This window comes from Pezoporus wallicus, unplaced genomic scaffold (genome assembly GCF_028554395.1).
Source record: "Pezoporus wallicus isolate ANWC-B61680 ecotype Strahan unplaced genomic scaffold, APGP_CSIRO_Pwel_v1 contig_5967, whole genome shotgun sequence".
NCBI classification, from domain to species: Eukaryota; Metazoa; Chordata; class Aves; order Psittaciformes; family Psittacidae; genus Pezoporus; species Pezoporus wallicus.
The window spans coordinates 640,650-665,914 of record NW_026639377.1 but is presented as its reverse complement, the minus strand read 5'-3'; the positions used below and the strand labels follow the sequence as shown (position 1 = coordinate 665,914).

Here is a 25,265-nt window from a genome sequence, read left to right as displayed (position 1 = left end):
ATCTTTCTTATGAAGTCAATCATTATATTAAAAAGTCCAATTATTTAATGTGATCAAGACAGAAATCATCCAGCTCTGACATTTACCCAGTCCTATGAAATGAAGGATGATCCTGATCTTTCCAAAAACGCCTCTTCATCTGCTTCCTCTTCCCTTCCATCAAACCACGGAGCTATTCTCCAACACTTGTACAAACAGCAAGAGGAAACTGAACTGCTACTAAGATCCCCATCTTCATAAATGACATAGCTCCATTGTGCTGTATCATTTGCTCCCTTCTGAGTCCTGATGAAGTACAAAGCATAACAACACACGACAGCTCTGCTTAACCTTAATTCTTAACATTCAGGTTTAATTCATAGCTTGAGCAAAGGGGTCTTAGTCCAGAACTTGAACTGTTATCTACACAAGATTTTAGAAGCTGTAATTTCTGATTTCAGCAAAAGATTTTGTTTCTTTTGTATACTTTGCCCTCTTTCTAAAAATAATCTTAGTTTCCTGTCTCAAAAATCTGTCTGTCTTCCATCACAGAAAGAGGAAGATTTGGAAAAATTTCCGTCTGTTCATCTGATACTTTCATACGTGCTACAGGGCAAAAATAATAGTGCCACTCTTCATAATAATTTTAATTATATCAGTATCCTGTGAATGAAAATTAATAATAATGCAGTTCAGAGTCATACAATATACCTTATCAACAAACAAAACGTGCTACCTTTATACTTCTCCAGGATGGGGTGTCACTAAATAAGATGGGTCAGGGAAGTAAAGACAACCCAGGCTTAACCTGGTCAAGAAACACTTCCTGAAACTGGGCAGCAGTTATGCTTTTTTCTAATAGATACAGCACTTCCCAGAACAGAAACGCATGATATTATGTCCGCATGTGGCTTTGTTAACTGTATTTGAAGACAGCTTTGAGATTAAAGAAACTATGCTGGAATAATATTGGCTCATATGTACAATAGTACCTCAGTCCTCTTCTTCCACAGGTGGCTTTCTTTTGTCCCACTAGTATGCCTGTTTTCACATAGATTGGTAGAATTGTCTGGCTGTTCAAACCCAAAGCACCCAGAATGAGGCTACTTTTCCCTGTAACATTTTAATCAGCTTGTCAAGAACAGGCCCAAGTGGGAACCTTCAATGCAGAGCTGCCATGAAAGAGCCCATTGCAGAGCATCTGGTTTCCCTATAATGCAGACTGACAGAAAGATTCCTGCAGTCCCTTACAAAAGCTGCTCTTTCGCTGAGGTACTTGGATCTCAGAAATGCACTTTAATTCTTTGTATATCAAATATAAGGATGTGCTGACAGCATAGATGTCGAAGATGAAAAACCTTCCTTTCACTCTCATAATTAATCTTCTTAGTAATAGCATGCTCTTTGATGGATTTTTGTAACTAGCTCATGACAACATTTGGAAAAGAGAGTGAGAAAAGCCTAAAGCAAGGCACAGGAAATGCTGAGGGCTGACAGCATCCCAAGAATTTGGGAAGCACAGAAAAGCTACATGTTCATAGCTCACTCTTGCTTGTTCTGCCAAGTAAACAAGCACCCAAAGAACATTTCCAAATGTTTCCGTTAACCTGGGTTTTCTGAGCATCACAACCATTGAGCTCTTCCAGGGAGCTCCACCATACAGCTATACTAGCAGAGGATGTTGCAGGGCATTATCTAACCCTAAAAATCCTGTTTGGTATTAAAGTCTCCTACCCTCTGCTACCTGAACTTGTGCACCAGAGATAAGGTACCTAACTCCACAGCATGACTTTCATTCTTAGATATAGCATGCATCCTTCCAAATGATGCCAATGCAAGATGAGGTTTTTACATTTTAAAAACAGGTTGAACTAATAACACCTACGTTAATGTATTTTGACAAGCCGGAACCTGAACATTTGTAATCTAATGACACATGTAAAAACTTAAATGTGGAATGTGACATTTTATCTTAATCACATAGATCTAATGCATAGAATACAGGTTCTCATATTTCACATGTATATCATATATGTGAGATATACTTTGGAAAATACAGCCAGATTCTTTGCCAGATATTGAACTGCTTTGCTCAACTGCTTTTAGTTTTTGGAACCCATGTGCAGATTAGTTCTTTTTTTGTTGAAAGCACATATTACAACATAAAAAATTATATATAACGTCTTCAAGAAGCACAGTACCTCCCTGAATAAATCAAAAGGAAACCCATAGTTGTATTAGTTATATATGTAGTTAAAACCAGGCCAAAATAGTTCATATCTCATGACTGACTGTACATTAACTGTCGTACCCCTTCCTTATGTTGGTTTGGCAATGCAAGGAGAAAAGATTCCCATAACCTTCCCATAACCTGCCTGTGCTATCAAGACTTACTTCAAGGAGGAGAATTAAGAGATTAAAAACCAAATAATAATGGTTAGGGGGTTAAGAAGTCAACTCCACGACAGAAGGCCTGGAAAGCAAGCAATGGGCTGTGTCCTAAAACACTTGCTTTTCAAAGCAGTTGATGAGAATAAGCTTCCAACAAGTGAACCCAGAGACACATCAGAACCTAGAGTTCAATTAGATGAAAGAAAAACCCCACTCATTTCTATCAGCATTTCCATCTAAACAGAATAGATTTTTGAGTCAGACTCCTTGCCATTTGCCTAATGCACTGATTAACTGATCTATTCTTTGATTTATTTGCTTTGCAGTCTTTTTATCATTTAAACCAAGTTGAACAATTACATATTATAAAAAACTAAGGCTAATGTTAATTTTCCTCTGGATTAAGAACTGGACAAACATTGCAGACCTTTCATTGATACAAGGATTGTTTGGTTTGACAGAATTGTTTTCAAATTGAAAAAGTACTCATTCATTCTTAAGAAAGCAAAACTGGTGCCACATGGTAAAATTGTGTAATCCTAACCTCAGGTCACAGCAGGCAATGAGAAATGCATATTCTAGATACTAAAATCCAGAAAATGTTCTCAAATGAGTGGGACCTGTGCTAACAAGTATGGCTCCAAAAACTTCCAATAATTTAGTTATCTCTCAGGTTCTTTTTCAAAGCTCGGTTTACCAAGAATTATACCATATCCAGACCATTACAGACCACCAAGACATCTAATGAGTGAAAAATATATTGCAAATAAAATTACATTATGTAACCTAAATCAGTGTGGGGTTTATTAGATACAAGAAGCCTATGGGACCATTGCTAGAGAAGTATCATTACTCTACGATTTTTTTTCACTGTACATTTACAATTCTGAAAGTACCCAGGAAAGGAAATGAGTGGAGAGATACTCCATCAAAATCTACCTGTGTGGGACTGTATCCATGTACTGCATTCCGCTCCCAGCAATGAAAGGAAAAACTCAAGTTCCACTATGAAAAGCATACCTCAGCTGGTGCTTTTGCAACTGCCAATCCCTCTTCTCCTAAAATGGCAGAGACAAATCCTTTAATCCATGTTACTGGGTGCTGTTTCAAGTTTTATCCAGTAATTTTACTTATCTTGGGGGCCTTGCAATGCTTGGGTCCTTTATCAGGCTCCTACTTTAGTAAAGACCTAGTACTATAAGAACTCAGAGAAATAATGTTTACTGTTTTTGCTGATAATGCATTATGTCCTACCATTAGATAGACAACTGGCAGATTCATCACTGTAGACCACATTTATTTAAATTAAAATTCAGAAACCGTGATGAAGCACATGGCACAGGATGTCTGAACCCTTCCTTCTTTCTAAAAGAAACACAAGTTTTCCACAACTGTACTGACATGAAGTATGACAAAATCCTGCAATGACTTAATTTCTGAACCAATAAAAACATCAAGCTAATTATTTTCCCCTATGAGCTTGGCAAAAACAGTTTGTGCAATCTACCATCAACAGCTTCAAATACATCAGAGCTGCTTCTTGGGGCTCATAAAATAACAAGCAATCAAATTAGTTCAGAGAGCAGAACCCCTGGTGTACTGCCATGAGTCAGATTCCTTGCCATTTGCCTAATGCACTGGTTAACTGGTATATTCTTTGAGCAGAACAGTACGTAGGAGAAAACTAACACCAACACACAAATCACATTTGAGAAATAGAAATGTACTCTTTCAAATTGAAGTTAAAATTATCAAATAATCGTAACCAAAAGTGAATGCTTGGGAAAAAAAAAAAAAAAAAAATCTTGTAATAAGTTCACTATACATTGCAAGGGTAGGTAATGATGAGAAACTTTCTGATTCCTTTAAACTGGAATTCAGGTCAGATTCTCTTCTTCATGTAATTTTCTTTATCGATTCTTTTTTTTTCTTTTTAAATTGAAGCAAATTCATCTTCACCTTTATACACAATAAATAGCATATAATGGATATACACCACATCTTTATTTGTTTCTCTATCTACCGTCCAGCAAGAAAAAATATACTTTAAAAAAGGAGCAGTAGAACAGGATTTCTTTTATATTTTCCCTTCAAAAACTTGAGAAAAAATGTAAGTATTTTCCAACCAAACTATTACAATTAATTATGTTTGAGACTGACTATGTTGGTAGGGCAGGAAAAGCTTAGAGAGAATTTCTGTTTGTCAGCACCTTTTGAAAACAGACCCCTCACAGTCCTTACTCCTACATTTTATGCAGTGCTCTGCCAAGATGGAGACAGACCTCTCACATTACCCATTGGCTGGCCTTTTTGCTGGATCAGACATCCTTGACCTCCTAAAGTGCTTAGGTTTTAATTGTTTAGGTTTAATTGCTTACACTTGACCTGGCATTTTCTGGGGATTTTTGTATGTGAACTTTGCTTTTTGTGATGTTGTGAGAAAATTCTGGATTGAAAGAAAAGGGAATCCCATCAACCTTGAATTCAGACTGACCTCAGTTATCCATGAGAGTTTCGTCTTCGCATTGATTAGGATACCATCATTAGTTACAGTTACTTACCAAATTACTTTTGACAAATCTCTTCTACTGCAATCTGGCCAGAGGATCCTAAACCAGAGTTTCTTAGAAATTTCCAATCATTTCCTAGTTGCAGCATGTCTGGATTTTTAAAGGTATTCACACAGCTGCTGCAAAGCACTAGGAAATGGGTAGTTACGTAATCTAGAAGGATCAGTGAGTATCAGTCCTAGTGATAGTGAACACAACGCCAAGGGTTATTTTACTGGATATTTTACTGCTGCTGGCAAATATTTATTTTCTTTTTTTTTTTTTTAATTGGGTTAATTAGGTTTCATAAAAACCCTTCTGTTTTTTCACATATCACAATTTTCAATACTGCAATAACATTGCTAACCTGTACACTGAGAATTTATGCATGTCATATGCTAACTACCTCATCATTATCACAACTGTACAAGCTTCAGAAATCTCATACAGGTTTCTTTACAAAAATCATCTTCCAGACAATTTGCAGGGTTCAATTTTACAGAGTTAATAGGAATATTATTTTTTACTTTTCTTTATTACATTGCTTTTCTTGCAACATATAATGCACAACCCATACTGTTCGCTTATCTGTGATACAGTTGGGTCCTGCTCAACATAACGCTGGAAACCTTATAAGGATTGAAGATGTACAGGCTGATAGCGACTGTTCCGTACTACTCGAACCTACTCAACCATACAGTCATAGAATCATAGAATAGTTAGGGTTGGAAAGGACCTTAAGATCATCTAGTTCCAACCCCCCTGCCATGGGCAGGGACACCTCACACTAAACCATCTCACCCAAGGCTTCATCCAACCTGGTCTTGAACACCGCCAGCGATGGAGCATTCACAGCTTCCCTGGGCAATCCATTCCAGTGCCTCACCACCCTTACAGTAAAGAACTTCCTCCTTATATCCAATCTAAACTTCCCATGCTTAAGTTTTAACCTGTTACCCCTTGTCCTGTCACTACAGTCCTAATGAAGAGTCCCTCCCCAGCATCCCTATAGGCCCCCTTCAGATACTGGAAGGCTGCTATGAGGTCTCCATGCAGCCTTCTCTTCTCCAGGATGAACAGCCCCAACTTTCTCAGCCTATCATCTTATGGGAGGTGCTCCAGTCCCCTGATCATGACATCTTTACACTTCAAAGACCTGCTTCTTAGTTTTCTCCGTCTGACAGTGGAAATGAAATTAGCTATGAGACACAGCAACAGATAAACCCTGATGGACAGGTGCAACCTCTCCCTGGGAGGAACTGAACTAAAACAAATAGGAATTTAGTTTAAATTGACCAGCAGTGTGGCTCACCAAAAAGCACAAAAAGTACAAGTTCATTTTCAGTAAATTACTGGGGCATTAGATTACAGATCACAAGAATAAACTTTCTCAATGTTTATAGTGTTTTGAGGTCGTTTCTTTAAATGAAAGTGAGATTATCATTCAATGCAGGATTTTAGTGAATAAATACAAGACTCGGAATAAAGCTGGGACAGTGACAGTAACAACGGACACTGTTTATCTCAAGACACAGCTAATGCTACAAGAGCTGTGGACTGAAATGGCACAGAGAGAATAAAATTGACTGAGCAGCAGAGGCAGGCATGTTAGTTACCCTACAAGACAGTAGTTATACACAGTGGAAAGAAGCACACACTTCCAGAGTTTAATTTGACTTTCAAAGACTATCACTGCACCATGAGCATGCCAATATGTATTCATTGATATAAAAGAACATAGTGGGAGTAGTTTACAAGGTAGGTGTCTGAAGTTAGGTCAGGTAAAAGCGAACCCAGGTGACTTATGTTTTTCCTTTGTCCCCAATTATTTGAGAGAAATTTTAGGAAAGGTCTTTCTGATTTAAACTGATGGCAATGTCTCAAAATTCACCCACTTTGAGACATATCAAAAGTTCATAACCTAAGGAAAAAAAAACAACAAACCAACCCAGCACTTAAAACCACTCTTGAAAGTACACAGAACTGCAAACAACTCTCAATGTTGCAAATCAAGTTGCGTTTGAAATCCGTGACACAGACTTTCATCTCTCCCCTCCCTTCCCCAGCAACAGGAAGAACTTGTCTTTCCAAAAACCTGGATCTTAAACTATGCCTCAGGCTACAGTGAGTCAAGGTTTCATATGGGATTGGTTCAGTGGTTGTTGCTTTTTTGCCTTGTGGTTTTTGTTTTTTCCTTCCCCTAAAAAACTACCAGGGGATTTCGGGTGGACTTGGGTAGAGAAAAGTTACCATGTTTTAGAGCTGGTAAAAGAGGAAAAAACTTTTACTAAGAAATAACTACTCTGTACATAATACTTTTTTTGTGCAGTGTGGGGCATTACAATTGGGTATAATTTCCTTTATAGCCAAAGTTGGGTTTTGTTTTTGTTTTTTTTGAAAAGGCAAGTTCTTCTGGCTTATAATGTTAATTCCAGACATTCTTTGAGCTTGGGTTGTGCTCTACTAGTAAGCTTTTATTACAGTTTTTAGCTTTTTAAAAGTTCATATTGCCAAAGTGAATTTAGCTGCCTAGTGGAGTGAGCCTTTAACTCATAATCAAGAACAACAACATTTCAGCAAAAATAGAAACATATTTGAAACAAAGTCATGGAAAATATGTAGTGAGCTGGTTTCTAGATAATATTTAATTGCATCTGTTTGAGACAGTACCTCTTATAGCAATGGATCACCAGGGCAGTTAAAGTAATACTGTGCATGTTAGCCATTATAAAAAAGCCAGACAATTTAAAGTCTCCCTTATTACTCAGCTATTCTGTGTAACCGAGCCTCCTACACTCTATTTCGTATGCGTGCTTTTACCTGGCTATCAAAAGTGTTAATTTATGAAAGCTAGTAGCTTTCAGACATGCTCTGACTTTGGCAGCGAGAACTTACATAGCTTGTCCTAGGTCTAACAAAGAGTCAGAGTCAGATATCTAACACAGGAGTTTTAAATCAAGTTCTTTGATTTCATCACAAGACAGCATTCTTTACCCACTATATATCGTCTCAGTGTTAATTAAAGAGTATGCTGTGCAATTCTACAAACCATACACAGCTAGACAAGTATTACTTTTTCAGGTCATGATTCAAAAACTTATGATTATTCACTTCCCTTTTGTGTTAAGAAACCAAAGCAACACTAAAACTTAACCAAATGTTTTTCATATATAAAAATACACATATTATATATATTGAGACTCTGAGAGAAGTACATTTCAAATCTTTATGCAAATAAAAATGTAATTTCATACATGTTTCTACTCTTGAAAAAGTCCCAAGATAGAACAAAAATGCTTTTTAGTATTACAAGGAAGAACAAAACAAACCAAGCCCTGGATACACTTTGTAGATTGTATCATTAGCTTGTGAGGTACCTTTAGTTTACCAGTGATTTGGCCTAGAATGTCTAGATTGCAAACACTTTTTTATATAGGACTTAAACATAATTTACAATGGAATATGTACAAAATTACAAGGAAACAATAGCACAGTACTCCAATATTTGCATTACAAATCAAAATGTTTATTAATCCTATTTCTCTTCCTAGCTAGCCTCTTTGTTGATCCCAGAGGGAAACATGAGTTGCAGTGCACCGATGAGTCATCATCCATGCATTTGTATCCTGACAACCAGCCATGTACAGGAAAATCTTAACTGTAACTTAGATGCTAAGGGACACAGTTGTAAAAATAATTAGGGTTTTAACATCAGAAGAGGAGCTACATTTTACCACCTCAATCCTTTCTCCAAAATATCATTCAAATTCAAAGCATCCAAACCCAAGCTAAAACTGTTCTTTTCCAAGATCAAAAGTCTAAAATATTGTTCACTCAATAGTAACCTTTGAGATACATTTTTTTTGTTACTATAAATAAAACATAAGACTATTAAAGGAGATTTTTCACAAAACTTCTGGAAAAAAAAAATCAAAACACTTTATTTCCCAATAGTCAACGCTTACGAGCAATTTCCATTCATTCCTCCCACGGGTATTCAGGTGAGTATCCTAGTGGTCAAATGAGAACATATTACCGGGAGATGTTTAATCCCTTCTGATATAAGAATTTTACCTTGCATATATAAATCAAAGTTCATGGATCAGAGAATCAGAGACTGAAACTCACATATCTTATTTTCTAGGCCAGCAGATCTAAATCATTATTACTTTTACATTATTTTATAAAAAAACGTAACAGTTTCAACAGCAATGTGTTAGGTCAAATTCTGTAGCTTTATTGGCAAGGACAGCAAATTAATAGTAAATCACCATTCAAAACACTGAACTAGGCAGGAAGTAGATTAATATTTGAAGTGACTATACCAAACATTTCAACTGCTTTACAAGATTATGCTTTAAAAGTGTCAAAGGCTTAACGGTAAATTGCAATGACACTGTTCAGCAGTTTTAAAAGGCATACTGTTGAAACCTAGTTCCCTTACTCCTGTTCAAGCATTTTAATCCTGAAATATTATACCTCTGAAGCAGCCTTAGAAGAAACCTAACAATTTTATGTATGAGCATGTCGTGGTTTAAACCCCAGACCACCTGAAATAACAGAAAAAGTAGGGAGGTTTCTTCACAGATTTATGTTGGAATCTCATGAAACGTGATCAGCACATCCTACATTTCTACATTCACGAGACTACATAAAATCTTACCAATTTTCAAAGCTGTTCAGCTTAACCAATATGGACATGAAAACAGTTCCACAGTCAGTATTAAAGCATGGATTTTAGATATAGTTCAAGAACAACTTTGGCCAAAAAAAAAAAAAAAAATCAAAAAAAAAAACCACCAAGTCCCAGAAGGATTAAAAAACATCAGCAGCACCTGGATCTGAGAGTTTCTTCAAATTATAGTTCCTGTAGTTTTTTCTGTTATTAGCACATTAAACCAGTATGAGAATACTTTCCTTATCAAATTCATTGGGGTCACATTACCCACTTCCCCTGCACCAAGAATCTTTAAACTGATTTAACCTGATCATTTAAACATTTAAACTGATTTAACTTCCCATTTTCCCTTCCAAGCAGTATAAATATATGGGTATGAAACAGTGGAAGTCTGGAAAGCCATCTGAGGGTGAAGTACACACAGATTGAAGGAAACAAGGAAGTTTCATACAGTTTATGTCAGCTGCAATAGCCTGGAACATTACAAACAAGTGCTAGCCAAAAGCTTTAATGTTCAACTCTATATAAATGCAACAACTTTGGCATTTAGCTCAATAAATACCACACTGTCCAGATTCTACTGGTGAAGGTACTTCAAGTGGTCGTCATTCACACTTAACTTGATACACCTCTGACATATAGGGTGGCACAGAAAAAAAGTGTTAGATGAGCACAATAACTCACTTGTTCCAGTTGAACACTGCAGACATTTCTATCTCATGTGAAATAAATAGTGCAACACAGGTACCACATTCTGCCCATTCACAGCTGCAGCCTCAGTTGTCATCTGCCTTTCATCCTTGTTTCCCACATCCCTGGCAGTTACATATGGTATGGAAATTTTTTTTTACCAACATGTCCTTTTATACATTTGCCACTGCCTAACTCCATGCTCTGTTAGCTATGCTCAACTGAACAGACATCCTAACAGAGACAGAAATCACTTGTGAACAGTGGAAATAAAACCACTGATGTTAGCTCTCTACACTAGTGCATTCGCTTAGCAAGAACAACACAGGAATTCCTGGGAACCATCCCTTATAACTTGATCACAATTTTGTTAGCGAAGGCTGAAGTGTGGATTTATCAGTATCTTTGAAGGGCTCTTTGAATTTTGACATGACAGTCATCTTGCTTTCCTCCTGCGTACTGATAACTATTCTACATAGCTTTCAGTAACTTTTATTTAAAGATGGATGCACACATGTCAGTGCAAAGGGGACATTAAAAAGCTTTCTTCTTGCCCTGATCAACATCTTAACAAAAAGAACCTATACATTATGGGTTCCATACCTGTACAACCATATATGGTGCCATTGTATAATAAAACTTGTAGGGATTTTCTGGTTTAGTCACACTAGTTATGGAGAAAACATTCTAGCATCTATTAACATTTTGACGTTTCTGGGTTACTTGTTAACAACTTGTTACCTTGATCCCAAAACACACAACTTTGCCTGTTGAAACAAATTACCTGTGAAAGTCAAGAGACCCACTTTCCACAGAACCTACATTCAAAATCACCTATTATGATATTTATTTACCTGGGCTAACCACTTATCATTGTTTAGCGCTAATACTATTGAAATCATTTCAGTTGCAACTTCAGTAAAATAAACTAAAGCCTGAGTCCTCTGTAACAATGTCATTAACATATATGAAATACACCCTCGCATCTGGTCACAGCATAGCTCAATAGATTTTGGTATTAAGAACTTCAAGCACATTTTTTTTCGAATCACCCACTCTGCCAAATTTCTGTAAATTCAAACTCAAATGTGAATTAAACTTTATCAATCCCTGCTTGAGTCACAAAGTTAAACCAAACAAATATTTAAGTCCAGATATGAGAATAAGCCTTCTCATTTTGCAAAAATGTACTCTCATTTAACTACGGTTTTAGAGAATTGTCTAATAGGTCATTATAAAATGAGCTACACATGTAAAAACATGGACATAGTGCTCTATATGAAATGAAGGCTATGCTAACTGAATAGACTTTAGGTCCTGGGCCTCAAATCCAGGAAAGCATGACTGCTTTAGCCCTGCTTTATCCGTGATCTCCCTAACACATTTCAGGTTAATCAAGTGTTTGTATGCTTTACTAGATCAGGGTGCTCAGATTTCCTTTTTGTTACTGAGTTTAAACACAGCCCATGATGTTGCCTAGGGGATAGCAGTGCGGAGCCCTCACTTTCTGACCACATCAATGAAGTGTGAAATCTGCCATATTTACTCATAAAAATCTCACAATGAAAATTATATCAGGACTACAGACTGTTCTTCAACCTGGTTTTCAAAATGATAAATTAGGAAATTATTTTTATAATTAAATATTACACCCACAAGGACATTATTAGAATTTCATGCAATTATTGGGTTCGGGTGAAGACTTGGCTCCATACCAGACCAGTAACAGAACTCCCAACAGTGAAATTGCATTATGTTACATTAACTGGGCTACTTCCTAAGAATACAATTCTGCCTACAAATAATAATGACGTCTTACTCATCTTATGGTCTGTTAAGATTTCTTTTGGCCCACTTTACTGCTTGTAGATTTTCAACCCTGAAATATCTGTGTGAAGGTCCACTGTCAACTACTGGAAAGTCATGTTACTTTACAGAGCACCTACACAGTAATTTTCAAAACCAGTAAAAGCTCGTAGGAGCTCGTAGGATCCTTCACAGTGAGGCTGAAAGCGGCAATCTATTTATGACTGGCAGATGGAGAGGAGGAAAGACTGTGAATCCTAGAAGGATGCAACAGCCAGGACTTTGAAGCATTCTATGAAATCTTACAGCCAGAAGTTTTTCATAAACAAGGGCACAAAATACACTGAGGTTGAGTCTTGTATTATTTTAGCAGCATGGACATCAAGACCTTAGATTATTTCTAGTGAGTAATTTGAGATTCTGCAATTTGGTCTACTGTGAAATTTCATAAACAGGGCAATCCAGGAGAGAACTTATCAAAAGACTACAGAATGCTGTTTAAGCTACAACAAAGAGTTAAGATTTTATCCTTCTAACATCTGAAAAAGAATGGTGACAATTAATTATTTGCCACAACAGCAGGAAATTCTAGCTTTCTGTATCATACAAGCTTAAATCACACTACAAGGCCAGACCATTTTATTGTGTGGCTGATATCCTGTTGGAAAAAGTCCAAACAATATTTCTCCTCTTAGCTCAACAAAACCATTATGTTGATTGAATCGGAGCCAATATGTGCACTCATGAGCTCGCCAGCTAAGGCAGGAGAAACCTACCTTATTTGTAATTTAGGACAGAACTACTTTTACAGGACTATGGATAAGCTACAACAAGCTTCATCTTAAAGCTGCTATTTTAGGGGTTGTAAGTCCACTTAAAGCTAGCTGTCTCCAAATAAAGTTTTGTTCTAATTCTGCAGACAAGATAAACCCTTCCACAGAAAATTTGGTGGAGAAAAAATAACACTATCATCTCTGGGAGAAAAAAAAAAGAATAATGGCTTTAGATATTTATTAGTAATTTCTAAAATCTCTGAAGGAAGTAGTTTGATTATTCTGGCTGAGCCATCTGAAAGAAACCTACTAGATTTCAACATTTACTGCTATATTCCCATTTCCGATTCAAATACATAGTTAAGATTTCCTTAGTTCCTCACTCTGAGTGCATACCTGCAATCCTGAAGGCCAGCTCTACTTGGGATAGCACAGGAACTCTTGTTAAATTGCCATTTGCTACTGTTCAAGCCAACAGAAATGTTGTCTTAAAGCAGAATCGAACCACAGATTCTTTCATACTCTGTTAATATAAATGCTATCAATGCCTGTCTTCACACGACAGGCCATTTCATGTCACTACAAGTAAATAAATGCTAAAACAAAAACAAAGTCATAAACATACACTGAGATAATTACATCAACACACCTTACTGGTGGTCACACACTTTCAACAAACTTACTAGATAAAATACTAACATGATAGTGTATGGCTTTTCAACTAAACCAGAGTCACAAAAAAACCTTGTAAACTATATCCCCAAAAAAATGCTATTCCTTTATCTAAACACTAATGAGCTTCAGGAAGCTTACACAATTGTCAAACTTCTGACTCTCACAGGACACCTCCACATCTCTCAGATGGAGAGATTAACAACTAATCCACTAATCCACTAGTTCCATATCAATCCTCTGCAGAGGTCCTTATAGAAAAATCCAGGCATGGAGTTCTACAGCTTCATTATCTGAAGATAATGAGCAAACTCATTCTGTGAAGCCCATGTTCTCCTACTTAGAAGAAACAGTTTGACACTGGGGTATTTTATGGAGTACAGGCTTCCCCTAAGTGTGCATAGTAAAATTAATGTCCAATAAACACACAGAAGAGAATAGTGCATAAGCCACTAAAATTACTTTCTGCCTTAAAAAAAAAACAAAACACAAAAAAACCAAACCAAACCAAAACAAAACAAAAAACACCGTGAAAAAAACAACACGAACAAGCTTTAGTGAACCAAAGGCTTTATATACTTTAGAATATGAAAATAACCTGTAAACAGCATTAAGAGAACATTCTAGTAAATCATGGCAGTGGTCTTGCTAGGATTTTTTAATACCTTTCATAAGACCTGAGTTAGGTGTCTTTATTTATGTATTAGAATAAATAGGAAAATAAGCTGTTAAATACAGCATTAAAAATAAACAGTTTTTACTCTGTATGCCCTATTATAAATACTAGGCTGCAGCAAGGCAGGTACTCTTCACAGACATTCATCAACTAATATAATGATAACTCATGTTGTATATTACATATTCATAAATGTTTGGCACTCGATTTACACGTTGTTACAGAAGTAACATGAAAACACTAACCACGGACACTGTGAGCCTAGATATTTTGGTGACAGTAGAAATTAAATGCATCAAACCAGTTTATGCATCCACCCTATGTGCTAAACTGATGAATATACTGGTATTCTCATACTAGCTTTTGCATATTTTGTCAGCTTTAATAACTTACCTTCAAGTATTAAAACAGGCTTCCACTTGTATTTAAGTCTGTAGTACGCAGAGGTCCCAACTTTAGTTATTTTTAGCCACCTTAAGATCACCTAGTTCCAACCCCCCTGCCATGGGCAGGGACACCTCACACTAAACCGTCTCACCCAAGGCTTCATCCAACCTGGCACTGAACACTGCCAGGGATGGAGCATTCACAACCTCCCTGGGCAACCCATTCCAGTGCCTCACCACCCTAACAGGAAAGAACTTCTTCCTCATATCCAATCTAAACTTCCCCTGTTTAAGTCTGAACCCATTACCCCTTGTCCTGTCACTACAGTCCCTAATGAAGAGCCCTCCCAGGCATCCCTATAGCCCCTCTTCAGATACTGGAAGGCTGCTATGAGATCTCCACGCAGCCTTCTCTTCTCCAGCCTGAACAGCCCCAACTTTCTCAGCCTATCTTCATACAAGAGGTGCTCCAGTCCCCTGATCATCCTCGTGGCCCTTCTCTGGACTTGTTCCAACAGTTCCATGTCCTTTTCATGTTGAGGACACCAGAACTGCACACAATACTCCAGGTGAGGTCTCACGAGAGCAGAGTAGAGGGGCAGGATCACCTCCTTCGACCTGCTGGTCACGCTCCTTTTGATGCAGCCCAGGATACGGTTGGCTTTCTGGGCTGCGAGCACACACTGAAGCCGGCTCATGTTCATTTTCTTATCAACCAACACCCCCAAGTCCTTCTCCACAGGGCTGCTCTGAATCTCTTCTCTGCCCAACCTGTAGCTGTGCCTGGGATTGCTCCGACCCAGGTGTAGGACCTTGCACTTGGCATGGTTAAACTTCATGAGGTTGGCATCAGCCCACCTCACAAGCTGCTCAAGGTCCCTCTGGATGTCATTCCTTCCCTCCAGGGTATCAACCAAACCACACAGCTTGGTGTCATCGGCAGACTTGCTGAGGGCACACTCAATCCCACTGTCCAGGTCACTGACAGAGATGTTGAACAAGACCGGTCCCAACACCGATCCCTGAGGGACACCACTCATTACTGGTCTCCAGCCGGACATTGAGCCATTGACCACAACTCTTTGTGTGCGGCCATCCAGCCAGTTCTTTATCCACCGAGTGGTCCATCCATCAAATTGATGTCTCTCCAATTTAGAGACAAGGATGTTGTGTGGGACAGTGTTGAACGCTTTACACAAGTCCAGGTAGATGACATCAACTGCTCTACCCCTGTCCATCAGTTCCGTAGCCCCATCATAGAAGGCCACCAAATTGGTCAGGCAGGATTTCCCCTTAGTGAAGCCATGCTGGCTGTCACCAAGCACCTTGTTGCTTTTCATGTGCCTTAGCATGCCTTCCAGGAGAATCTGCTCCAAGATTTTGCCAGGCACAGAGGTGAGACTGACTGGTCTGTAGTTCCCCGGGTCATCCATTTTCCCCTTCTTGAAAATGGGGGCTATATTTCCCTTTTTCCAGTCATCGGGAGCTTCACCTGACTGCCATGATTTTTCAAATATGATGGCCAGTGGCTTCGCAACTTCATTTGCCAGCTCCTTCAGGACCCGCGGATGGATTTCATCAGGACCCACGGACTTGCGCACGTTCAGATTTTTAAGATGGTTTTGAACCAGATCCTCTCCTACAGTGGGCCCACAAGGTCTTCATTCTCACAATCCCCACGTTTACCTTCCAAGACTTGGGTGGTGCAGTCAGAGTCTTTGCCAGTGAAGACCAAGGCAAAGAAGTCATTCAGAACCTCAGCCTTCTCCAAATCCTGCATAGCCAGTTCTCCTAAGAGCTTCCTGAGGGGGCCTACATTGTCCCTAGTCTGTTTCTTATTCGCTACGTACCTATAGAATCCCTTCCTGTTCTCCTTCATATCCCTAGCCAAGTTTAATTCTAACTGGGCCTTAGCTTTCCTAACCTTGTCCCTGGCTTCCCAGACAACATCCCTGTATTCTTCCCAGGCCGCCTGTCCTTGCTTCCACATTTTATAAGCCTCTTTTTTCAATTGAATTTTCCTCAGGAGCTCCTTATCCATCCAAGGAGGTCTCCTGGCCCTCCTGCTGCACTTCCTTCTGGTTGGGATGCAACACTCCTGCGCTTGTAGCAGGCGATTCTTGAATATTAACCAAGAGTTTTGGGCCTCCTTGCCCTCTAGGGCTGTATCCCATGGAACCTTACTAAGCAGGTTCCTGAAGAGGCCAAAGTCTGTTCTCTTGAAGTCCAGGGCAGTGAGCTTGCTGCACACTCTTCTCACTGTCCTGAGGATCACAAATTTGAGCATCTCGTGATTGCTGCATCCAAGGATGCCCTGGAGCATCACATTTCCAACGAGCCCTTCCCTGTTGGTGAGCACGAGGTCAAGCACGGCACCTCTCCTTGTCAGCTCCTCTGTTACTTGCAGAAGGAAGTTGTCTTCCACACAATCGAGGAACCTCCTGGATTGCTTGTGCTGGGCTGTACCGTCATTCCAACAGATGTCAGGGTGGTTGAAGTCTCCCATGAGAACAAGGGCCTGTGAGCGTGAGGCTGTTCCTATCTGTCCAAAGAGCGCTTCATCCACAAGTTCCTCTTCATCAGGCAGTCTGTAACAGATCCCCACAGTAATGTCTCCCAGAGCTGTTCTCCCTTTAACCCTGACCCACAAACTCTCTGTGGACTGCTCACCTGTCCCCAGACAAGAGTTCCATACTCTCCAGGCTATCCCTAACATAAAGGGTAACTCCACCTCCCTGCCTACCAGGCCTGTCTTTTCTAAAGAGCCTGTAACCTTCCATTCCAACACTCCAGTCATAGGAGCCATCCCGCCATGTTTCTGTGATGCCTGTTATATCATACCCCCATAGACATGCACACAACTCTAATTCCTCTTGTTTGTTCCCCATGCTACGGGCATTTGCATAGAGGCATCTGAGCCGAGCTCCAAATGAAGCCGGCTCATTGGCTGGAGCGGCTGGAATATCTCTACATTGTTCCAAGGACACCAACACCAAGGTTGTATTCCTTGCTCCAGTTTTTCTCACTGGACTCTGGGACCTGATATTTCTGAGGTCAATCAGCAGACTGCCAGGAAAAAAGAAAAAAGTGAAGAAGGTATTGAGTACCTCAGCCTTTTCTGTTCCCATTTTCACCAAGCCCCTGCTCATCTGGCAGTGGGCCCACATCTGTCTTAATTTCCCTTTTGCTGATTATATACCTACACATAGGCTTTGGCTTTCCTAATCCCATTTTCACACACTTGCACACTGCATCTATATTCCACCTGGGACACCTGCTCCTGCTACCCCCTCATGTATGCTTCCTGTTTGTATTTAACTAGATGATCTTAACGTCCTTTCCAACCCTAACTATTCTATGATTCTATAACTGTAGTCAATGCTTCCTTGTTTGCCTATGCTTGACTTTTTGCTCATTGAGATGAACAATCCTGGAGCTTAGAGGAAACAGTCCTTGAAAATCACCAGCTCTCCTGGATCATTCTTTCCATGACCATATTTCATGGGATGCTTCCACGTTCCTCAACAAGACAAAACCTGCTCTCCTGAAGTTCAGGGTCCTGCTACTATTTATTCCCTCCTCTTAGGATCTTGAACTCCACTATCATTGCAGGCAAAGCTACACCAAACCTTCACGTCCCTGACCAGTTCTCCCTTGTTTGTACGTATCAGGTTTAGTAAAGTGGCTCCCCTTGTCAGCTCCTCTACCAGCTGTGTCAGGAAGCTACCAGTGCTCTCCAGAAACTACCTTGACTCCTTGTGGCCTGCTGTATTGCCCTTCCAGCAGATTCCAGGGCAGTTCAAGTCTTCCTGTGAGTCCAGGGCCTGCAAGAATAAGGCTTCTTCCAACTGCCTGAATAACGTCACATACTTCTTCCTGATCAGGTGGTCTGCAATAGATGCCCACCACAACACTGCCCACCCTGGTCTCCCTTTTTAATCTTGACTTGTTATGTCTCAGCTAATCATTGGTCCTCAAGCAAAACTTGATGTGTTCCTTCTGCTCCCTCCCCTCATTGCTAACCCAGCCCGGGCTTAAAAAGCCTGCCAGCCATCCACTGCAGCTCCCCAGCGATGTAAGCTATCCCACCACATCTCTGCGATCCCAATTACATCATAGCCCTGCAATTGCAGACAGGTCTTGAACTTCTTCAGGATTAAGCCAAGAATCGCTTTAAAGTCTGTTTTAATTAGCACCTTTAAAATAACCCAGTAATATTGGTGCCCCAAAGAACAATCACATAGACAAAAGAACTCACTCAACAGCAAAAGAGGAAAGGAAAAAACAATCCCATGCATTTTATTGGTATGGATCTACAGTCCCGTTACAATTGGCTAAATATGAATTCTTTTGGTTTGAGGTTGGGCTTTTTTTATTTTTATTTGAGGGTTTGGTGTTTTTTTTTTCCTTTTTTTCTCTTTTTTTTGTGTTTGTTTTGTTTGGTTGGTTTGGGGCTTTCTTTCTTGGGGGTCTTTTTGTGTGTGTCTTTTTTGTTTTTACTAATACTTCTGGTTCAGTTCACTCAAGATCCTAAGAACAGTTCTGTTTTCTCTGTTACAACTGTTTTCCACTCAAGGATCTAACGCAGGCTTTGTCCTTGGGCTTGTAACTTACTATAGGCAAAGACACATATGACTGAGAAGATACAGGTCTCTTCTTCATGGTAAGAACACTGTCTTCCTTTGGAGGAGGCACATGTACAGGTTTCCAAGGAATGGGATTACAATATGCCGGAACTGGATACAGATTTCCATCAGCACACCCTAAAATGTTTAGAAAACACATGTAACTAAAAACTATTATTTACACTACAAGCTTCATAGTGCAAGCAGTTATAGTAATCATCTGGACTAATGATTTCAACAGCACCTGCAGATGAAGACAGCATAAGCACATCATACAATTTCAATTATTTTCTTATTTTTACCAATAACTGGAATACTCTTCATCTCTATTTAAAATAATAAGCAGGTTGGATGCTTAACATTCATAATGCTTAATCATTTGTGTAAAAGCTTTAAATGTCTACTCTGCGTTATTTCAAAGCATTTATAAATAAAACTTCCTGCTACCACGTATGCAAAGCTCATATATTTTTCCATCTTTGTCTGTTATTCTTCATTTTACTGAGGAGAAAAAAACACTAATTTTCCACGTATACATTAATAACCTGCAATGAATAACTCAGGGCCCATAAAGCAGTATGAGAAAATACGAAATGAAACAGAAGAAACATGTTTCCCATCAGTCATTTGTAGTGAAACTTCAGTGCATACATCATGGTTGGGTAAAACAGTCTGTAACACATTCTATTGCATGAGAACAGCTGAGTAGAGAACTGTTTCAGAAATCACTTAAACAAGTGATTGCAGCTGTGGGGAAGTAATGAAGGTCCAAAACAAAACATGAGGGCAAGGTATATCACCATTTATAAACATATGGAAGCAAAAGAACTCCACTTGCTTGACACATTTTTCTTAAACATTCAGAGGCTGGAATTTAGATCCCAAAATATTTTCTCTTGACAATTTGGATAATAGCAATTATTTCAATTCTAAAAAAATATAGACAAAAGAATATATATATATTTTAAGCATTAATTAAGCACACAAACATATAATACAATTCTATTTCGTACTGCTCTTCTGCTTTTGTACCATGTGGGATGACAGAAAGTACTAAATAAAGTGAGACTCACAAAACACCCCACTATCAACAGCATTCTCTTTAACAGTTCCCTTTCAAACAAAAAAAAGAATAGGGTTAGAGAAGGCAAGAAGGTACGATCCAGGTGTAAAGCTAAATGGAAAGGAAATCCTAGCTAAGGATGAAGGTTGATTCCCAACTCTTCTTTTTCAGACAGGACTTTAATCAGTCCCTTATTAACTTTTCCAGCTCAAAAAACCACTTCCTTTCTAAGGGGATTCAGGTGTAAGAAGGTGGCACACATCATCTGTAACACAAACACTAACTTTACCAGCATTCTAACGTAACTGATTTGCTTTACAGGAACCACCAATTGATTCTAGTGATTCTTATGCCAAATTAGAAAAATTAGATCAAAATCAGTTATCATTTGGTATGCCACATTATTCTCTCAAACTATGTAATTTTCATCCCAAATAGCACAAAGGGCTACAAGAATGTACAAAGGGCCTCAGAGTAGAAGCTTCTCTGATTTACACCACGAGATATTCATTCCTGTGTGCCAAAATTAGATACTGGAAGAAAATCTTAAATGGGCTTCATTTTACATTAAAAGTTTAGAGGGAAGGAACCACAAACCTAAGTCATGGCATATACGTAGAAATACAAACCTGTAGTCTTCCCACATGGAAAGCCATAACCATTTAAAACAGGGCGTGGTTTATTTCTAGCATTATGTAACCATTCCTTAAAGATCTTCTCTGATCTTGTTTTCTTCTCCTGTAGCTCAGCTTCCCTTTCTCTTTCTCTTTCCTAGAAATAAAACAAAAATCTAAGATACTTAGAGACAAAGCCCTGTACGAAATACACAAAATGGTAAAATACATCTTTTGCAGATTCCCAGACTGCTAAGTATATTTCAATGTTTTCAAATACATTTTCCTGACAATAGAAGAGTTACTTTCTTTTTTCTTTAAGTCTTGGAAAAAAAGGAAAAAAAAAACCCTAAACAAACCAACTTCCACATTAATCCAGTGTTTCTCTGAGAAAAAACTCTAAGAAACCTTTTGGAAGACTATATACAGAAGGTATTCTGAACATAATGGGCAGATGACCAGGGCCTACTGCGCTGCAGTTAGCCTAAAGAGGCTATTGCATCTGGGACAGCCACTCATTCTTTCTCTCATCTACCCATATTCATGCAGCCCTGGGTTAGCTATGACTGTGTTCCCTCCAAGCCTGCAGCAGGCTTGGGGAACCATTAATCAGAAAAAAGAGTAAAACTAATATATTTAGGCACAGCATTTAGATTTAAACTCAGTTTAACTGATACTATGAACATGGCTTATAAGAACTTGCTTAACGAAGACATGTCTAAAAAGAACACACGTGGTTTAAATCTGTTTGACTTTCATTTTCTTGGGTTTCAAAGTCTTGTGCTCTGCATTTTAGAGCTCAGCAGAGACACAGAATCAATTTGTTAATAAGGAAATAAACACCACCAGTACAGAATATTTAAGTGTGTTTTAATTATATGGGAAATTTCAAGATACTGAGAAACTGATATAATTAAGGCCTGAAAATTGATCTGATACAGTTGATGGTATTTTAAAGTTAATCCAAATAAATTATTATATGTACTTGTGAAATACTTACAAATGTGTTCTGCACTTTAAGAACAACTGCTGTAATGTCAAGAGGAATATAGAGAAGTTTTTCTCACCATAATCCTCCCCACACTTAGCTACAACAGTAGTGTAATACTCCTATAATATTACATATTCTACTGAAAAATAAAACTGTAATGTTAATTAAATTAAAATAAACCAATCAATCAACCTCACAGATAAGAGAGCTGGTCACACATTTCATAGTTTTCAGCTATAATCATTACCAATATGTGATATTTCAGAGGAATTCTGGATGATTCCTGCAAGCATAGCCTTGTTAGAGCACTTGCTCTAGTAAACTAGAGTACTTCAAAGGCTGTCCTTTAGGAAGGTTAAAATAAGTAAGAGGTCTTTTGAAACTCACTATGAAAATACATAGGTAATTAATTAATATGAAATAACATTAAAATTATAACTCCTAGAATTAGACTGGTACAGACAGATACAAAGAAAAATGCTTTTCATCAGAAATATGTGCAAATGTAATAGTAATAGAACAGCAGTGCTGGGAGAAAATTGTGCATATATGCAATTGCCTATTTTCTGTCTGGGTCACCCTGAGATACGATAGGTCCAAGTACAATTGCAGGTGGTTTGCAGTAGACTAATAACCAAAATGCATTACTATGCATCTTGCTTTGCAGACTGTACCCCTGCGTCCTTTCAGAAGTTGTAATGTAAATGTGCCCATTCGACACAAGTTCTTTTTCATGTACGACACTGCCATTTGATAAATTCTACTCAATTTCATCAACCAATACATTTAATAATTCTGTATTTAGGTAACTCCATCCAAATAAATTATTAGTTGATCAATACCTTCTCTTTCTTCCTCTTTTCTGCCTCTTCAGCTCTCTTCTTCTTTAACCATTCTTTATACTTTACTTCAGCCTTTTCTTGTAACTGCATCTTTTCTAGCTCCCTTGTGGCTTTTTCTGCCATTTCTTTGCTCAACTTTCGTTCCTTTTCCCTTCTTTCCTACGTGAAATAGATTGAATAAACAGAACAGAAACTTTTCAGTAATTTCAATAAGCAATTCTTAAGAGTACTACAGTTCATTGTATTACACAGTATCACAGTATGCTAGAGATTGGAAGGGACCTCGAAAGATCATCTAGTCCAATCCCCCTGCTGGAGCAGGAACACCTAGATAATGTTACACAGGAATGTGTCCAGGCGAGTTTTGAATGTCTCCAGGGAAGGAGACTCCACAACCTCCCTGGGCAGCCTGTTCCAGTGTTCCGTCACCCTCACTGAGAAGAAGTTTCTTGATTACAAATAAAATTATCATAGACCTGAGAAAAAGAAACATTGTAAGGTCTTTGAAAACAGAATCAATCATCACCAGGTCCCAGATAAAATAATTTTAAACATAGAAAACTGTCACAAAATATGATACAAAAATTACTTTCAGGACTCCTTTTGCTATGATGTTTACTACTTTGTTTGATTTAGTCAACATTTTTTAAAACACTTCAGACACTTCTCAGTTTTTCTGGGGAAGAAATACAGGTTGCAGTTCTTGACAATGACATGTTAGGTTTACTTTTCAGTGAATCCAGAGCAAACTACAGTTCCAAATGGAAGTCAGACAACTTGTCCCCTTCTGAGAGTCACTGAGACATGCAGATTGTTCAGGACACAAAACCATAAACTGACACAAAAATAACACAGTTCATGTTTTATGTTTTATGTTCATGTATTCTCTACATTTATTTTATTCTTTAGTCTATTTGCATACCAACTTCTATGAATCCATCTACATATTTATCCTCTTAAATGATGAAAGGGAAAATAAGAAAACACCTTTTAGGGTAGGCAAAAAGTGGCAACTGCGTGAAGTGAAACTGCTATATAATTGTATAATTTGAAAGATACAATACACAGAGGTTTCATTCACTTCTGCATCTTTTCAATGTTTTGAGGACCATTCTGTAAGCAAACAAGCACATACAGATAGCCTTTTCTTGATCTGAGCAGGAGGTATTTTCACTGGAAGACCAACAATAGCTCTCCCATCCCTTCCTTTTCATAACCTTTATCAGATGTCTGGGATTCTACTCATACAGCACTATTTCTGCTCAGTTTGCTTAGCTCTGAAGAATCTGCATACACACATAAAGGCGAAGATATTTACCAGACAAGCTGCGCACATGACTCGGAAGAGAGGCAGAAGATTTGACATCAGTTTCCACTTCACAGAAAAGAACTCTTGAATAAAAATATTTTTCTTTTAAAGAATCTTTTTTTCTTTTATGCATACTTCTCTTGAATAAAAGGAGATGTGTAGTTTAGCAGAACTTATGCTGACTCAAGAATGATTCCAGTTGGCAGTACAGAAGTCAAGAGCCTAAAACTACAACTGCAAAGTATAATAAATAAATGAAAAAGCAGAAAACCACACAAGAGCAGGAATATTCATCCCATTTTACCTCTTCTAAGCTATGGGTCTTACACAAAAAACATGAAAATAAATATAGGAAAAAAATGAAAAAGAAAAAAAATAAATAATGGGCCCCTTCCATAGCTAGGGGGATTGTTCAATAATGGGCAACAATTACAAGCAGAAAATAGCCTAAAAACCTTTCTGAAGACTGTAATCAAAAGGCAGGGAATCTTCTTAAATTATCTTTACTCACAGTACTTCAGATGAGCGTAGCTACTATCTAGGCTGACCCAAAGTTAAATTAGGTCCTATGCAAACAACGATATACCACGCATGCTACCATGAAAGCTACAACTGTTGCTAAATGTTACTTCCAGTGAGACATCCTCAAGATGGGGAGGCTCTCTGAAGAACTGCAGCCTTTGTAGCTGCCTAGAAATTATTCTGCAGACAAATCAGAAACGTTTCCTCTTTCCTTATGCACAGAACAGCTTTTCATTCATAAAGTTAGTATAAACCAAATTCCCAGCTGCTTTAATAACCTGTTTAATGCCAAGCTCCTGTCACCCTGGCCTTTTCAAGCTCTTCCCCATCCTAACTACTTTGCCTCACACAAACCTATCAAAAATGCTAGGAATGTGCATATTAATGTCCATGCTATTCAGTCCTCCTTTCACTCTCCTTACACATTATATGGGGGGAGGGAAATTATGTAATTTGTTTGTGCTTGGTGTTGTCAGATTGGGTTTTAAAAATTCTCTTTCATCCTGCATTCCAAACAGACATAATCTATTCACTAAGCCACTAGTAAAATTTACGTACATTTTAAAATATGATTACAGGTATTACATAAATTAAAGTATTGATTGTAAAACATCCAATTACCCATTGCAAGAAAGGTTTGTTCTCCTTCCACTCCACCCCAGCACATTATTAAGGAGAAATGATACAAATCTGCCCTGC

At 38.3% G+C, this 25,265-nt stretch overlaps 1 protein-coding gene across 2 annotated transcripts in view; it reads right to left on the bottom strand.

Moving 5' to 3' along the window:
* Positions 1–7,087: 7,087 nt before the first annotated feature.
* Positions 7,088–25,265, bottom strand: part of CCDC34 (coiled-coil domain containing 34) — a 31,258-nt gene continuing 13,080 nt past the window's right edge. Inside the window, exons 4-7 of one of the 2 annotated variants that reach the window (XR_008972782.1) lie at positions 22,736–22,894; positions 20,918–21,059; positions 19,101–19,363; positions 7,088–7,113 (exon numbers count right to left, since the gene is read on the bottom strand). Coding sequence is in view for 1 of the 2 variants with exons in the window: in XM_057414432.1 (XP_057270415.1) it covers positions 19,155–19,363; positions 20,918–21,059; positions 22,736–22,894 (510 nt within the window). In the remaining variant the exon portion in view is untranslated. Of the gene's footprint in view, positions 7,114–19,062; positions 19,364–20,917; positions 21,060–22,735; positions 22,895–25,265 lie in introns of those variants that run through there. The other variant, XM_057414432.1, reaches the window with a different exon arrangement.